The 12,470-nt window shown below is 39.5% G+C and overlaps 1 protein-coding gene across 4 annotated transcripts in view; it reads left to right on the top strand.

Annotated features, from left to right (window-relative positions):
- The window catches only part of UBA1 (ubiquitin like modifier activating enzyme 1), a 47,849-nt gene extending 38,114 nt beyond the window's left edge, over positions 1 to 9,735 (top strand). For all 4 annotated transcript variants that reach the window (XM_081954453.1, XM_081954455.1, XM_081954454.1 and 1 more), the window contains exons 10-26: positions 219 to 365; positions 770 to 946; positions 1,154 to 1,261; positions 1,924 to 2,004; positions 2,083 to 2,238; positions 2,518 to 2,683; positions 3,119 to 3,315; positions 3,671 to 3,735; positions 3,980 to 4,175; positions 4,285 to 4,359; positions 6,568 to 6,757; positions 7,204 to 7,292; positions 7,523 to 7,615; positions 7,852 to 8,043; positions 8,662 to 8,763; positions 8,892 to 8,992; positions 9,085 to 9,735. In XM_081954453.1, the coding sequence (XP_081810579.1) occupies positions 219 to 365; positions 770 to 946; positions 1,154 to 1,261; positions 1,924 to 2,004; positions 2,083 to 2,238; positions 2,518 to 2,683; positions 3,119 to 3,315; positions 3,671 to 3,735; positions 3,980 to 4,175; positions 4,285 to 4,359; positions 6,568 to 6,757; positions 7,204 to 7,292; positions 7,523 to 7,615; positions 7,852 to 8,043; positions 8,662 to 8,763; positions 8,892 to 8,992; positions 9,085 to 9,220 (2,271 nt within the window). In that variant the 3' untranslated portion in view covers positions 9,221 to 9,735. The remainder of the gene's footprint in view (positions 1 to 218; positions 366 to 769; positions 947 to 1,153; positions 1,262 to 1,923; positions 2,005 to 2,082; positions 2,239 to 2,517; positions 2,684 to 3,118; positions 3,316 to 3,670; positions 3,736 to 3,979; positions 4,176 to 4,284; positions 4,360 to 6,567; positions 6,758 to 7,203; positions 7,293 to 7,522; positions 7,616 to 7,851; positions 8,044 to 8,661; positions 8,764 to 8,891; positions 8,993 to 9,084) is intronic.
- The last annotated feature ends 2,735 nt before the right edge of the window (positions 9,736 to 12,470 follow it).

Below are 12,470 nucleotides of genomic sequence, written 5' to 3'. Positions count from 1 at the left end.
GACAGATTCTGCATTTTTTTTGCTGGGCAAATTCCCATGGTTCCCAACAACATCCTGCCATTAGAATAATCTGGCACCTTTTGATCTGCCTGTGCCTGTTCTTCGGTGGTATGTAAGCACTGGCTTGGAGGTTGGAAGTAAGCAGCTTGCCTGCCAGTAAAGGGTAACTATGAAGGCATCGCTGCCTATTTTCAATTTTTCCATTATTTTTCTTTCAGAAATCTCTGCGTACCTCTCTGCCAGAGCCAGAATTGGTTGTTACTGATTTTGGCAAGTTTGATCGGCCAGGCCAGCTGCATTTGGCATTTCAGGCCTTGCATGAGTTTCACAAAAAGCATGGGCATTTTCCCAGGCCTCGTAACCAGGTAGGTTATTTGGTTCCATTTTTCTTTTTCTAGTTTGCAAGTTGAGATTTTTTCCCCAGTAACAATAGTTCATATCAACCACAGAATATATAGCTACTATTGCAAGCAAAATCACTAATCAAAGAATAATGCTTGGAATACTGGTGTAAATCTTGTACAGAGTTGCTCACTTTCCATTTCTTAATCTGCTTGAATATGTTACATTAAATACAATACATTTTTATTCAGGCACCACTAGTTGTGGAAAGTTATTATTTTATGTACTTTTATGCTTAGGCATTTTTAATGATAGCCATTATTTTACACAGACTGCATTTAGCACAGGTTACATATATGGTTTTGGTGAAAAATGGCTCCTCCCAGCTTTCCTTAGCCTTTATCGGACTTCTTCCATTCTTCCTCAGGCAGACGCTAGCGAGGTGCTATCTTTAGTGAAAGATCTCAATGAGCAAGCAATGCCCCCACTTAAGCAAGAACATTTGAATGAGGACATCATCAAGGAAATTGCTTTCCAAGCTTCTGGAGATCTGGCACCTGTCAACGCCTTCATTGGAGGCCTAGCTGCACAAGAAGTTATGAAGGTACAATATTTGAAAAACTTGGCAGATAATAAAAAGCATTCCACTTAATCCATGTTTCCCTTAATCAGCAGCTTTGGATGTGGTAAACAAATCCTCTGTAATAATGTGATGGTGTATAATGCCAGTTTATTCCTGAAGTTGGCTTTTTCAGGCAGAACCAAACAGTGTGGTATCAAAGAGACGTTCTTTTCTATTTCTCTGTTTTAGGCCTGTTCAGGCAAATTCACGCCTATCATCCAGTGGCTGTATTTTGACGCATTGGAGTGCTTGCCTGAAGAAAATAAGGATACCTTGACTGAGGAAAATTGCAGCCCTGTGAGTAATTAATATAAACATAAGATGTATGCTGGGAATCACACCCACCCACCCCCCCAAAAAATTTACTACTCTGTTGATGCCTTATTTTACTGCAACAGAGAGATTCGGAAGTCAACACTTCTTTTTCTTTTTCCAAATCCTTCCTCACTTCTCCCCCCCCCCCCCTTTCACTTTTTTCCTATTTACTTTCATATTTTGTATCTTATTTTATCTCATAACTCAATAAAAATATAAAATGGGGGAAAAAGTACTACTCAAAATGGCTGGGAAAACAATTTGTAAGTTAGGAGACATATATATGAAGCCTGGGGCCAAAAAACGGAGTGGTTTTAATTGTTTATACTAAATTTGATTATGGAGTATATTACCGTATAATATATTCTTTCCCATGAATTCCCTGGTATGCAATTTGAAGTAGCATGTAAAACCAGGAATAGGCCCATAATGAAATTGTTGTATTCATTTATATGAAAACAGTAACGTTGGGAACTTGAAACTTTTGAAGTAGTATATAAATAAAATGCAGTGTTCTGTATTTATAGGAATAAAGAAATTATGATTATTGATGATGATTATTAATGAGCAGGATTAGGGAAATGGGGACATTCCATACTTTGGAGAACAGGTACAAACTGGTTGCCTCTTTTCCCCCCCGATAGAAACATTGCCGATATGATGGACAGATTGCTGTGTTTGGCAATGAATTACAGGTTAAACTGAGCCAGCAAAAATACTTTTTGGTAAGTGTTGACATGATTTTTCAGTTTCTTGGTATGTCTATCCAAGCAACCTGCTGACATTTTTTTCCTCTCTCTTAGGTTGGTGCTGGGGCCATTGGCTGTGAGTTGCTGAAGAACTTTGCTATGATTGGTCTGGGATGCGGACAAGGGGGAGAGGTGGCTGTGACTGACATGGACACTATTGAGAAGTCCAATCTCAACCGGCAATTCCTCTTCCGACCTTGGGATGTTACGGTCAGTTTCATTAGTATCAGGAGTGTGATTTCTGGGGTTACAGAAGGGTCAGCCATTGGACTTTCCATGAAAAATTGTCATGGTTTACCTTGGGAGTTTAGTGGAGGTTTAACAGTTGATTTCGGCAAATTTAAGGGCTGGAAACATGTCGTTTTGTGATCCATTGTGAATATTGTGTTTACTTTTTATTTTTAGTTTTTTTAAATAATGGCAATACTGGAAGCTGTAATGTGAAATTTCTATACCCCCGAGTAAAACTTAATATTTCAAACCATCTAGAAAATGAAATCTGATACAGCAGCAGCTGCTGTGAAAGAAATGAACCCAAACATTCACATCAAAAGCCACCAAGATCGTGTAGGCCCAGACACTGAACGTATATATGATGATGACTTCTTTGAGAATCTTGATGGGGTGGCAAATGCACTGGACAACGTAGATGCAAGTAGGTATCTGCACGTGGTTTTTAGAAAGTTAGAAACATATCCGGGGATAGAAGTATAACAGATTAGTGTAGTGAAGCTTTGTGCCATTGTGTTCACAATGTTTGAAGAATAGGCAAGAATGTGACCAGCTCCAGCGACTTTGAAAGAGTGCCAAACGTTCAAACTGAATCAAACCAAATTATTACCAAAAGGGATTACATTATCTCAATTTTTTAGATTTAAAAAATGAATTGGTTTTAATTGACCGAAGTTTAGATTTGTCTCCTCTCTAGATCATGAGTAGCTCTCACAGCAAGTACAATAGTTATGGAAATAAAGTGCTCATCCTTCAAGCACTGAAAATATAACTGATCTAATTTGAGGCTTTTAACCTCCAGTGCTATCCAGGACTGGAGGTTAAATTGTAATCATTCACAATATATACTTGTCTTTAGGGATGTACATGGATCGTCGCTGTGTTTACTACCGCAAGCCCCTGCTGGAATCAGGGACACTGGGGACCAAAGGGAACATCCAGGTGGTGATCCCATTCCTAACAGAATCCTATAGCTCTAGCCAAGATCCACCTGAAAAATCTATCCCTATTTGTACACTGAAGAACTTTCCTAATGCTATCGAGCATACTCTACAGGTGAGATTCCAGGGATACAAACATTTGATAACGACAATACAGTAATGGGTTTTTATTTTGTTTTTTTAGTTGGAAGGTGATAATTGGAATGTGATAGTGATCCTTTTTGGTCGAATGATCTTGCTGTTGACATGGTCAAGGAATAATTGTAGCTTTTGCTCTCTGTAGAAGGAGCAAACTGGATCTCCTCTTCACCTTATTAGCAGATCCTGCTGACTTCTATGTGTCAACTATTGTGTGATTCTTTGTATAATTCTGTTTAGCACAAAACAAACTACTGTTACAAACATCAGCGCTTGGTATCAATTGGTTTAACTCCTGTGTCAAGGTTTGGAACTCTTGTTTTATTTTCCAGTGGGCCCGTGATGAATTTGAAGGCCTTTTCAAGCAGCCTGCAGAAAATGTCAACCAGTATATTACGTAAGTACTATACTGTATTGAGGGCCCAAAATTGGCTAAAGGTGGTTAACTTTTCATTATAAATACTAAAGTATAGCTCCGTGCAGCAGTAGGTTTGACACTATTTAATAACGTGTAATACTTTCTGATAATCTCTAATGAGCCAACTGATTCAGAATGGTGAAAATATGCATCATAGTGGTATGGTTTGCAGTTTCTATTAGGCTCAGGGAAAAATACTGAACCAGTTCTCATTTCTTTCCAGAGATGCCAAATTCATGGAGCGAACCCAAAAGCTGCCTGGCACTCAACCTTTAGAGGTTTTGGAAGCTGTATTCAAAAGCTTAGTGACTGACCGTCCTAAATCCTGGGGTGACTGTGTGGCCTGGGCATGTAATCATTGGCATACCCAGTATAGCAATAATATTCGTCAGTTGCTGCACAATTTCCCCCCAAATCAGGTGAGTTGGTAAGGATTCCTGTGTCATGGCCTTAGTCTCTCTTTATAATGGTAAAATGGTATATTTTGCTCTGCTGTCCTTTTAACACTATTTCCATTTTTCTTTTCAGAAAACTAATTCAGGAACCCTCTTCTGGTCAGGTCCAAAGCGATGTCCTCATCCACTCACTTTTGATGTCAAAAATGTAAGCATCATGATCTGCTTGAAAATTGAAAAAAATATTAGCTAGATGATAGGTGATAGGAGAAAGATTTCTACTTCGACCTTCTGCCCTTACAAAGTGCAATATTGGCATTTACACAGGTAGTCCTCGACTTACAACCATTGTTTGGTGCCCGTTTGAAATTACAGGTCACATGAAAATTTGGGCATCCACAAAGGCACTTCAACTCTGCTCCCAGCCTCCATTGATGCCTTTGGGGGGGGGGGGTTGAAGCGTCTTTGTGGGTGGCCAAATTTTGATCATGTGACCTGTAATTTGCACTCCATGGCCCCTGCTCCCCTAACTGCCCTTTGCCATCCTTTTGCTCCTACTGCTGGTGAAACATGCCTGGTCTGGCCCTTTGCAAGGCACCTGTTGGCCACATGGGATTTTCTCCCCCAACTTTCACATGGCAGTTTCCTCACAGGACCTGGGGCAGATGGCATCATGTGACCTCACAGAAGGTTTGCCCCATCATCATTGGGGCAAAAAGATGGCAAAGGTCAGCTGGGGTGGCAGAATGCAGAGCAACAGGGTTTTTGGAGTGCAAGGCACAAAGGGTGGTTGGACCGAGGCAGCCGGGGCTTCCCGGGTAGCAATATCACACAGTGGTATTGGGCCAGGCTGGGCTTTGCACTGCAAAGGGATTTACATTGAGCTCAAAGTTTCTTGTAGCTCCAGAGCTGCAGCATGTCAAGCAGCCTCAGCTGTGTGGCTCATGGTCTACATGCCACACTACAAAGCAAAGTCACCAAAAGGCATAGATGGGGAGAAAATATGCGGGTGGGGAGAGTTCAAGAGGGAACAGTCCTTTACCTTACCAAGGTTCAAGGCTAGAAGAGAACAAGCCCACAATGGCTTGGCGTGGGAGAAGTACTCAATGACATACAATTCTCGGTTAACAATGGAAATGGGAAGTGCTAGGATTGCTGTCACTAAGCAATTATTGTAGTCACATTGTCAGCTGTCCCCTGTTCTTGCTTGTGCTTTGCTGCTATGCAGTGACAGACTGCCATGAACTCTGGGGAGAGGGAATGAGATGGGGAAAGGAATGTAAGTGTTGTATCTCCTCTGAGACTGCTTCAAGGTCACCCAGCGGGAAGAAGGAAGGAGCCTCATACCAAACTCTGCTTGATGGTTAGGAAAACATTCTTGCCTGAACCAAATTGGTTACGGGGGATGGGGGAATGAGAGACAGTTAAAGGAGGGAAAAGTAGAATGTAGGGATTTTGGTGGGCGATTTTCAATTCTGGCTTTGCAATACTGTTGATCTCTAATGAACTACACCTTTCTCAACAAATGGAACAAAGGGTCATTTCTATTTAGAGATTTAAGTTATGGCAGGTCTGACAACCATGACGTGACGCTTTATGACTTTATTGCTTAGTGACAGAAATTCTGGTTCTAAATATCGTTGTAAGTCAAGGATTACCTGTATTTAAATATGTATAGTATGTTGTTTTAGAATAAAGCTATAAAAATAGAAGCATGATTAGAAGGAGGAAATACAGTTTACAGTTTATCCATTTTGGAAAAGGTGTAGACTTCTAGCAGATGAATTAGTTCAATTTTCAGTGAGAAGCAAAGATATTTTGTCTAAACATTGAGATAATCAGAAGGGGATAAAAGAAAAGTTGTTCAAAATAATTTATGAATGGTTCTACTCAAGATCTGATTATCATATTTAGGAATGAGAATAATTTCTCTTGGTTTGTTTTGGCTAAAGACACTATGATAACCGCCAGCATTTAATTTGGATCTTTTGCTTCATATGTCTTGTCATTGCAGCTTCAAAGGAATGGATTGTTAATAGAAAAAAAGCTCAATGGCACTTCAACTATTATTACTGCATAAGCAATGGAGCACAGTCTATCAGATGCATGGAATATAATCCTTAGGAGGAAAAAAATATGCATATAGGTAGTAGCATATAAGGCAGTTTGTTAGAAGACAATGGGTGAAACCTAGTGATGATATAATTAAGCTGGAGTAGATAATCTTCAGTTTTCTTGTATGTAAACTGTGTGTGTGTGTGTGTGTGCATGCACTCGTGTACATTTTAGGTAATCATTTCAGATAGAAGCTGGTTGCTGAAGTAGAATTTAATCTGGTGATGTGTAGAATGTTTAGTTAAAAAGGCTGCATTCAGAAAAAAATGCCAATCTGACTCAACTAACGTTACCTCCACAGCCTTTGCACATGGATTATGTAGTGGCAGCTGCAAACTTGTTTGCCCAAACATATGGCATCACTGGCACTAGAGACAGAGAAGCTATTGTGGAGCTGCTGTGCCAGGTGCAAGTTCCTGAATTCACTCCCAAGTCTGGTGTCCGCATCCATATCTCTGATCAGGAGCTACAGAATGCCAATGCTTCAGTTGGTAAGAACTGGGAATGAGATGACTCTGCCAAAGGCACAATTTTAACTAAATAAAAGTAAAGAATGCCAGGCCTTGAGTGAGAATAACTCTCCTCTCTGAATAATTCTATTGATTCTATTGAATGGAAGGTCCAGTTTGATTCTATTGAATGGAAGGTCCAGTTTCTTCTTTAAGTGTTGCTATCTCTCACAATTTCACAATCCATATTTTTATTTACTGTTTCATTTCTGGAGCAATTCTTGTGCTGCTTACATAATTACTATCAGATTTTAATAGGGTTTTCCTTGAAATGCTGTTCATGGATTTATGGCAGAGTCTGACTACTAAGCAAGTTTAGGGGCTTTGAGATTGCAATACACTACATCAGCTTAGAGCAGAAAAGGTTTTAGGTTGCTGAGAAAGGTTGTAGCAGTCTTCTCTGAAATTTTTAAATTTATTTTTCTTAGATGATAGCCGGTTAGAAGAGCTAAAATCTTCACTTCCGAGTCCTCAGCAACTTCATGACTTCAGGATGTTTCCAATTGATTTTGAAAAAGTAAGGCATTTTTCAATGAATAAATCGTTATTTAACTGTAACCTGACATGCAAATGATACCAGAAAGGACCTCTGCTGTTCAGTTTTGAAGCCATGGGTAAGCTTCCAGTTTGACTAGGAAGCTGCTTCAGACTTTTTCTGGCATTCACTGCAGGTCCGAAAGCCAAAAGAATGCGGAAGACCGTGACATTACTGGTTGTAATTATCACCTTATTTGTACCAAATTTCAGGATGATGACACAAATTTCCATATGGATTTTATTGTTGCTGCTTCTAACTTGCGAGCTGAAAATTATGATATTCCTCCTGCTGACCGGCATAAGGTAAGCTTACTGTGGTGGATAAAGGTTATGTACAGTAGAATGTATTAGGGGTGTGAGGGAGACAGTGCAGACTTTTCCTGTACTTCAGCCAGGAAATCGCTCTTTTTTAGCTTGACCTACCTCACCTGGCTGAAAAATTGGGGAGAGGAAAAGCTGTGGACGCTTTATCGAACTCCTAAATGTGGTCTAAAATAAAAATTTAAAAATCAAAAAGCTCTTTTGTCTTCTCTTTTCAGAGCAAGCTGATTGCAGGGAAAATTATACCTGCAATTGCCACAACGACTGCAGCTGTAGTAGGCTTGGTTTGTTTAGAACTATACAAAGTAATACAGGGCCACAAGCGACTTGAATCTTTCAAGAATGGTTTCCTTAACCTGGCATTGCCTTTCTTTGGCTTCTCTGAGCCTATATGTTGCCCAAAGAACAAGGTGAGTGGGGTGGCTTTTTTCACACACATATGTTGTTCTTCTTTTGTTTGCACAAATGGCCTCTGGTACATAATGGAAAAAATAATCTTTTGAACTTGCATTTGATATCCCCTTCTTTGAATACCATGCAAAGAATATTACTAAAGCTTGTAAAAAAAAAATCCTTTATTTTTTGTTAAGTTTTGCCAAGTGGGACATACTTCCGTAGCAACTTAAGGCAGAGAAAGGAAAAGAGAGCCAGAGGCATGTTGAAGTCTCTTGGAAGTTTATGTAAATCAGCCTTTCCAAGAGTTTCATGCAACTGCCTCTTCCATTTCTTTTGTTTGTGTACTTGTTGCTTTGTTTTCATTATCTCCATCTGTTAGGGGAGAATACTTGTGTCTGTTTTCTCTTTTTGTTATTTGGATAGAGATATAGAGATTAAAAAGAGTGGCTCTAACAACGTTCCCATGTCCTCACATTTTAGAAATTATGAATAACTGATGCTTTTTTACATGGAGTAAATGACCATGAATTATGCTTTTGTGTTTGTTGCATTTTTTCTTGAGCATTAACTGTAGCACATGTTACTACAACTAATATATTATTAACATGTTGCATTACATTTTTTTTCTTCAGTACTATAATACTGAATGGACTTTATGGGACCGCTTTGAGGTGCAGGGTATCCAGCCTGATGGACAGGAGATGACACTGCGTGAGTTCCTGGCTTATTTCAAGGTAAGCATTGAGAGTGTCCCAGTCGCCATTTGCCACAATATGTTAATGGCTTCAGAAGAGGCTTGTGAATGGACATGAAAACCATTTCAGTAAAGAACCTTTTTTCTTTCTTTCCTTCCCACATGTAGAAAGAGTACAAGCTGGAGATAACAATGCTGTCCCAAGGAGTTTCTATGCTTTACTCATTTTTTATGCAGCCAGCCAAGCTGAAGGAGCGCCATGATCAGCCGTATGTATTGTTTTAAGAGGATGAGCAAGGGTACTGACTACTTCAATTGAATCCGCCTCTGCCTGACAGCTGTCTTTTTCCTCTCCTCCCAGGATGACGGAAATTGTCACCAGAGTTTCCAAGAAGAAGATTGGGCGTCATGTGAAAGCTCTGGTCTTTGAATTGTGCTGCAATGATGACAGTGGCGAAGACACAGAGGTGCCGTATGTGCGCTACACCATCCGCTAGCAGCCCCCTTGCTAGCATTGCCCACTTGCCTGCCACGGACTGTTAGTGTGGAGGAGGATCTGCCTCCCTCCCTCACCTGTCACGGTTAAAGTGACTCAAAACATGAAATAACTTTTGTAATCTTTTAGGAATTTTTTTTTCCTTTTTCGTGTCCATCAGGGCCTGGGAAATTCTTCACTCCTGCGGCTGCTCCCTCTTATCCTTAGCCCGTGCAGTTATGTCATGTTATTGAGGCGCCTTAACACCCACTTCCCATTTTGTCCTTTCCTGTTAATGTTAGTCGTGTTGTGTTTTGACTCCTTGACCAGCTCCTCTCCTTCATTCCTATTACTCACTAGTAAGGGAAGCTGTTCTCTCATCCTGAGGAAGTGGCTAGTAAGAGGAAATGCCCCTTTGTTGTATTCTGAGAACTTGCCCGGGCTGGTTTTGCGGGGGAGAGGATACGAGTGGGTAGAAAGTGTAGGTCAGAACTGATAAGAGAAGTAAACGAGTCAATAAACATTTGCAAAAGCCAATGGTCCTTTATTGTTTAAGTGGAATGGGGAGAGTTGCTATGTACATGACATAAAACCTCATCCCAGTTCAAATGCTTGGCATTCCTAGTATGCTAGCAAATTCTTAATTTATCTTGATTTATGCCATAATTTCTCATTTTTTGAAAGCAGTTTGTTTCCCTGATAATCAGGTGTTCAAAGCTATTGTCTGAAATAGTTTTCCTCTACTGCTGTGAATTTTTTGTTATCTTGCTGCTTGTTTTGTTTGTGACATCTGAAATAATACAGTGACAACCATACTGTCTATCCTTAACTCCTTATGAAATTAAGTGCATGTATACAGACTAGGCTGGAAGCAGCTTCACTCATTTATGTCCATGCACTGGTTCTATACACTGGCTAAGATCCTAATGTAGTCAATCATCATTTATCAGTTCTTTGTTATATGACACTATGAAGAAGCTGTTTCATTATTTGTTTTTAATTTTTTTTAGATTGGCATCCGTTGAAGTTTAGGGCTCTAGAGGGATGAATGTTTGTTTACAAAGAAATATTATTTTGACTACTTCAGTGATAATAATAGTTTCCAAACTTCTGTGAACTTTACAGCAAACCTTTAGTCTAGATTTTGTATCCATGCATTTTGAATGGGTCGTAAATAAGGAATCCATTTTCAAAAATTGGGTAGCATTTTTATTTTTACTTTTCTACAATACATAAACAGATATGCTTATGTAGTTTGAGTGGCTGCTGTAGTAAAGATGCTCCTCAATATGAGCCTGAAAGCAATTTTTTCAGGGTATATTTAAGCTTAATATGCATTAAGCATGCAATTCTTGTTTTGAGTTGCAGCTCTAGTTAATACATTGGAATGTGAAAGCTGTAGTCAGGTAAAATTATTGTGACATTGTCTTTAGAAGTTGTAGAAGTCTCATGGATGATAATTGATATTCGTATTTATATTTCACAACTTTATAATTAAATGAGATGTTCTGCTCTTTCAGTGGCACAACTGATGAGTTTGCAACATGCTAAGACAGCTTGGTTAACTATAATTTATTGGACCACAGATGGCTGTCTTCATATAACATGTTTGCAAAATTATAGTTTACAAGCTGGATTCACATCATGCATGCCAAAACCAAGCAGTTCACAGGATGGTTTATCCACTAAGTTCAAATGGAATTTCAGTTACAGGCTTTAGCAAATGCATTTGTGAGAACAACATCAGTTTGTTCCAAATGGATTTTCACAGAATCTTGTGAAGGATTGGTTATATGGAAGGTTTTTTAACAGTGATGAACACATTTTCCAACTGCTACTTAATTGTCTTTCTCATCCCCAGAAAAAAAAAACCTTATAGAATTGGCCACTTTGATCAAATGACACTGATTTCAAAGATGTGAAAGGAATTGCACTTCAGCTCTATAAATGCCCTGTGTTACTGCAAAGAATATTACCATCCTGATAGATTTTATAAACCCTGATATTGCTTTCCTAAAATGCACTTGTGATTTAATTGGGGCTTAATTTTTAAGGTTCAAGATATCAGTTTTTCCCAATCTTTGTGCAGGAGACAAACATTTTAAAAAAATTGCTATGAGGAAAAAAAGTTCAAATGCATGTGTTGCCATAAAAATGTGCAGAGTTTACTATAAATTTTGTAAACCAATGTAGGGGAAAACAGCCTAGCTTTTTTACGATATTCGATTGCAAATCTAGTGTGTTAGCTAGGATCCATGGACATTAAGAGTGTACCAACATACAAATATAGATTAAAATGTTACATTTAAATTGCTTCTATACACAAGATGTAATTCTGTTTAATTGTAGGCTCCTTCTGGCTATCATGTTCGTTTCTTTTGCCCATATATTTCTATGTAATATTGGACTATTGGCTGCCAGAAATTTCTAGCTTTAACTTTTAGCATCTCTGCAAGTCTTAGACCTATGTGAAGTTTAATTCTTCCATCTTTAGTTTTGAGTGATAGACATAATTGGGCCTGAATAACTTCCCTGCAGTTCTCACTTGGTAGTTTGCAAACCACAACGATAAATGTGTTGGAATTGCAATCTCAAAGCATAACCTAAGAATTACAGTTCAGTTTGGACTTCTGGCATGTTTTGGTAAGGTTGCCAACACTGACTTGTCACAGCCTGTAAAGTATACATAGAGTATGCCTATCTATGGGCTGGAGACCGGTCTAAAACAAAAAATGCTCAGATATGTCTGCTTCACCTCATCCTTCCACCACCACAAATCAAATCACAACACTCTGGTTCTTCTAATTCAACTTTGATCAATGGTCTGGCTACTTATGAAATCGGTTTGGATGTTGGACGAAAATGAACCTTCCCCCTGCTCCAGTACACCTTCATTTTAAGATAGCCCTTGAATCCGGGGTGGTAGAGGAGCATCCCAGTTCCCCAAAAGACTTCACACAATTCTAACTGCCACAGACGTAATGCAGAATCTGTTCGCAGCTTTTCGCGGAGAAAGGGAGGAAACGTGACCATTGGCCTCTGGGGGCGCGAGTGAGAAACTTCCAAAATGGCTGCCACATAAAATCACTTTGTCTTGGAGAGCCATAACTAGGCGGGAAGTAAACTCCATGCGTTGCCTGGGGCGAGCCTGTTCGCAAGGGTTAAAGGGGCGGAGCTTGCCGGGAAAATCCTATTGGTCTGCTGATCCTATTATCACTTGGTGGGCGTGGCGTCCAACTTAAACCCGCCCTTGCCGGGAAAAGATTACAGTA

This window comes from Natrix helvetica, assembly GCF_964273705.1.
Source record: "Natrix helvetica genome assembly, chromosome: 1".
Lineage (NCBI taxonomy): Eukaryota > Metazoa > Chordata > Lepidosauria > Squamata > Natricidae > Natrix > Natrix helvetica.
This window is presented reverse-complemented; position numbering and strand designations above follow the sequence as displayed.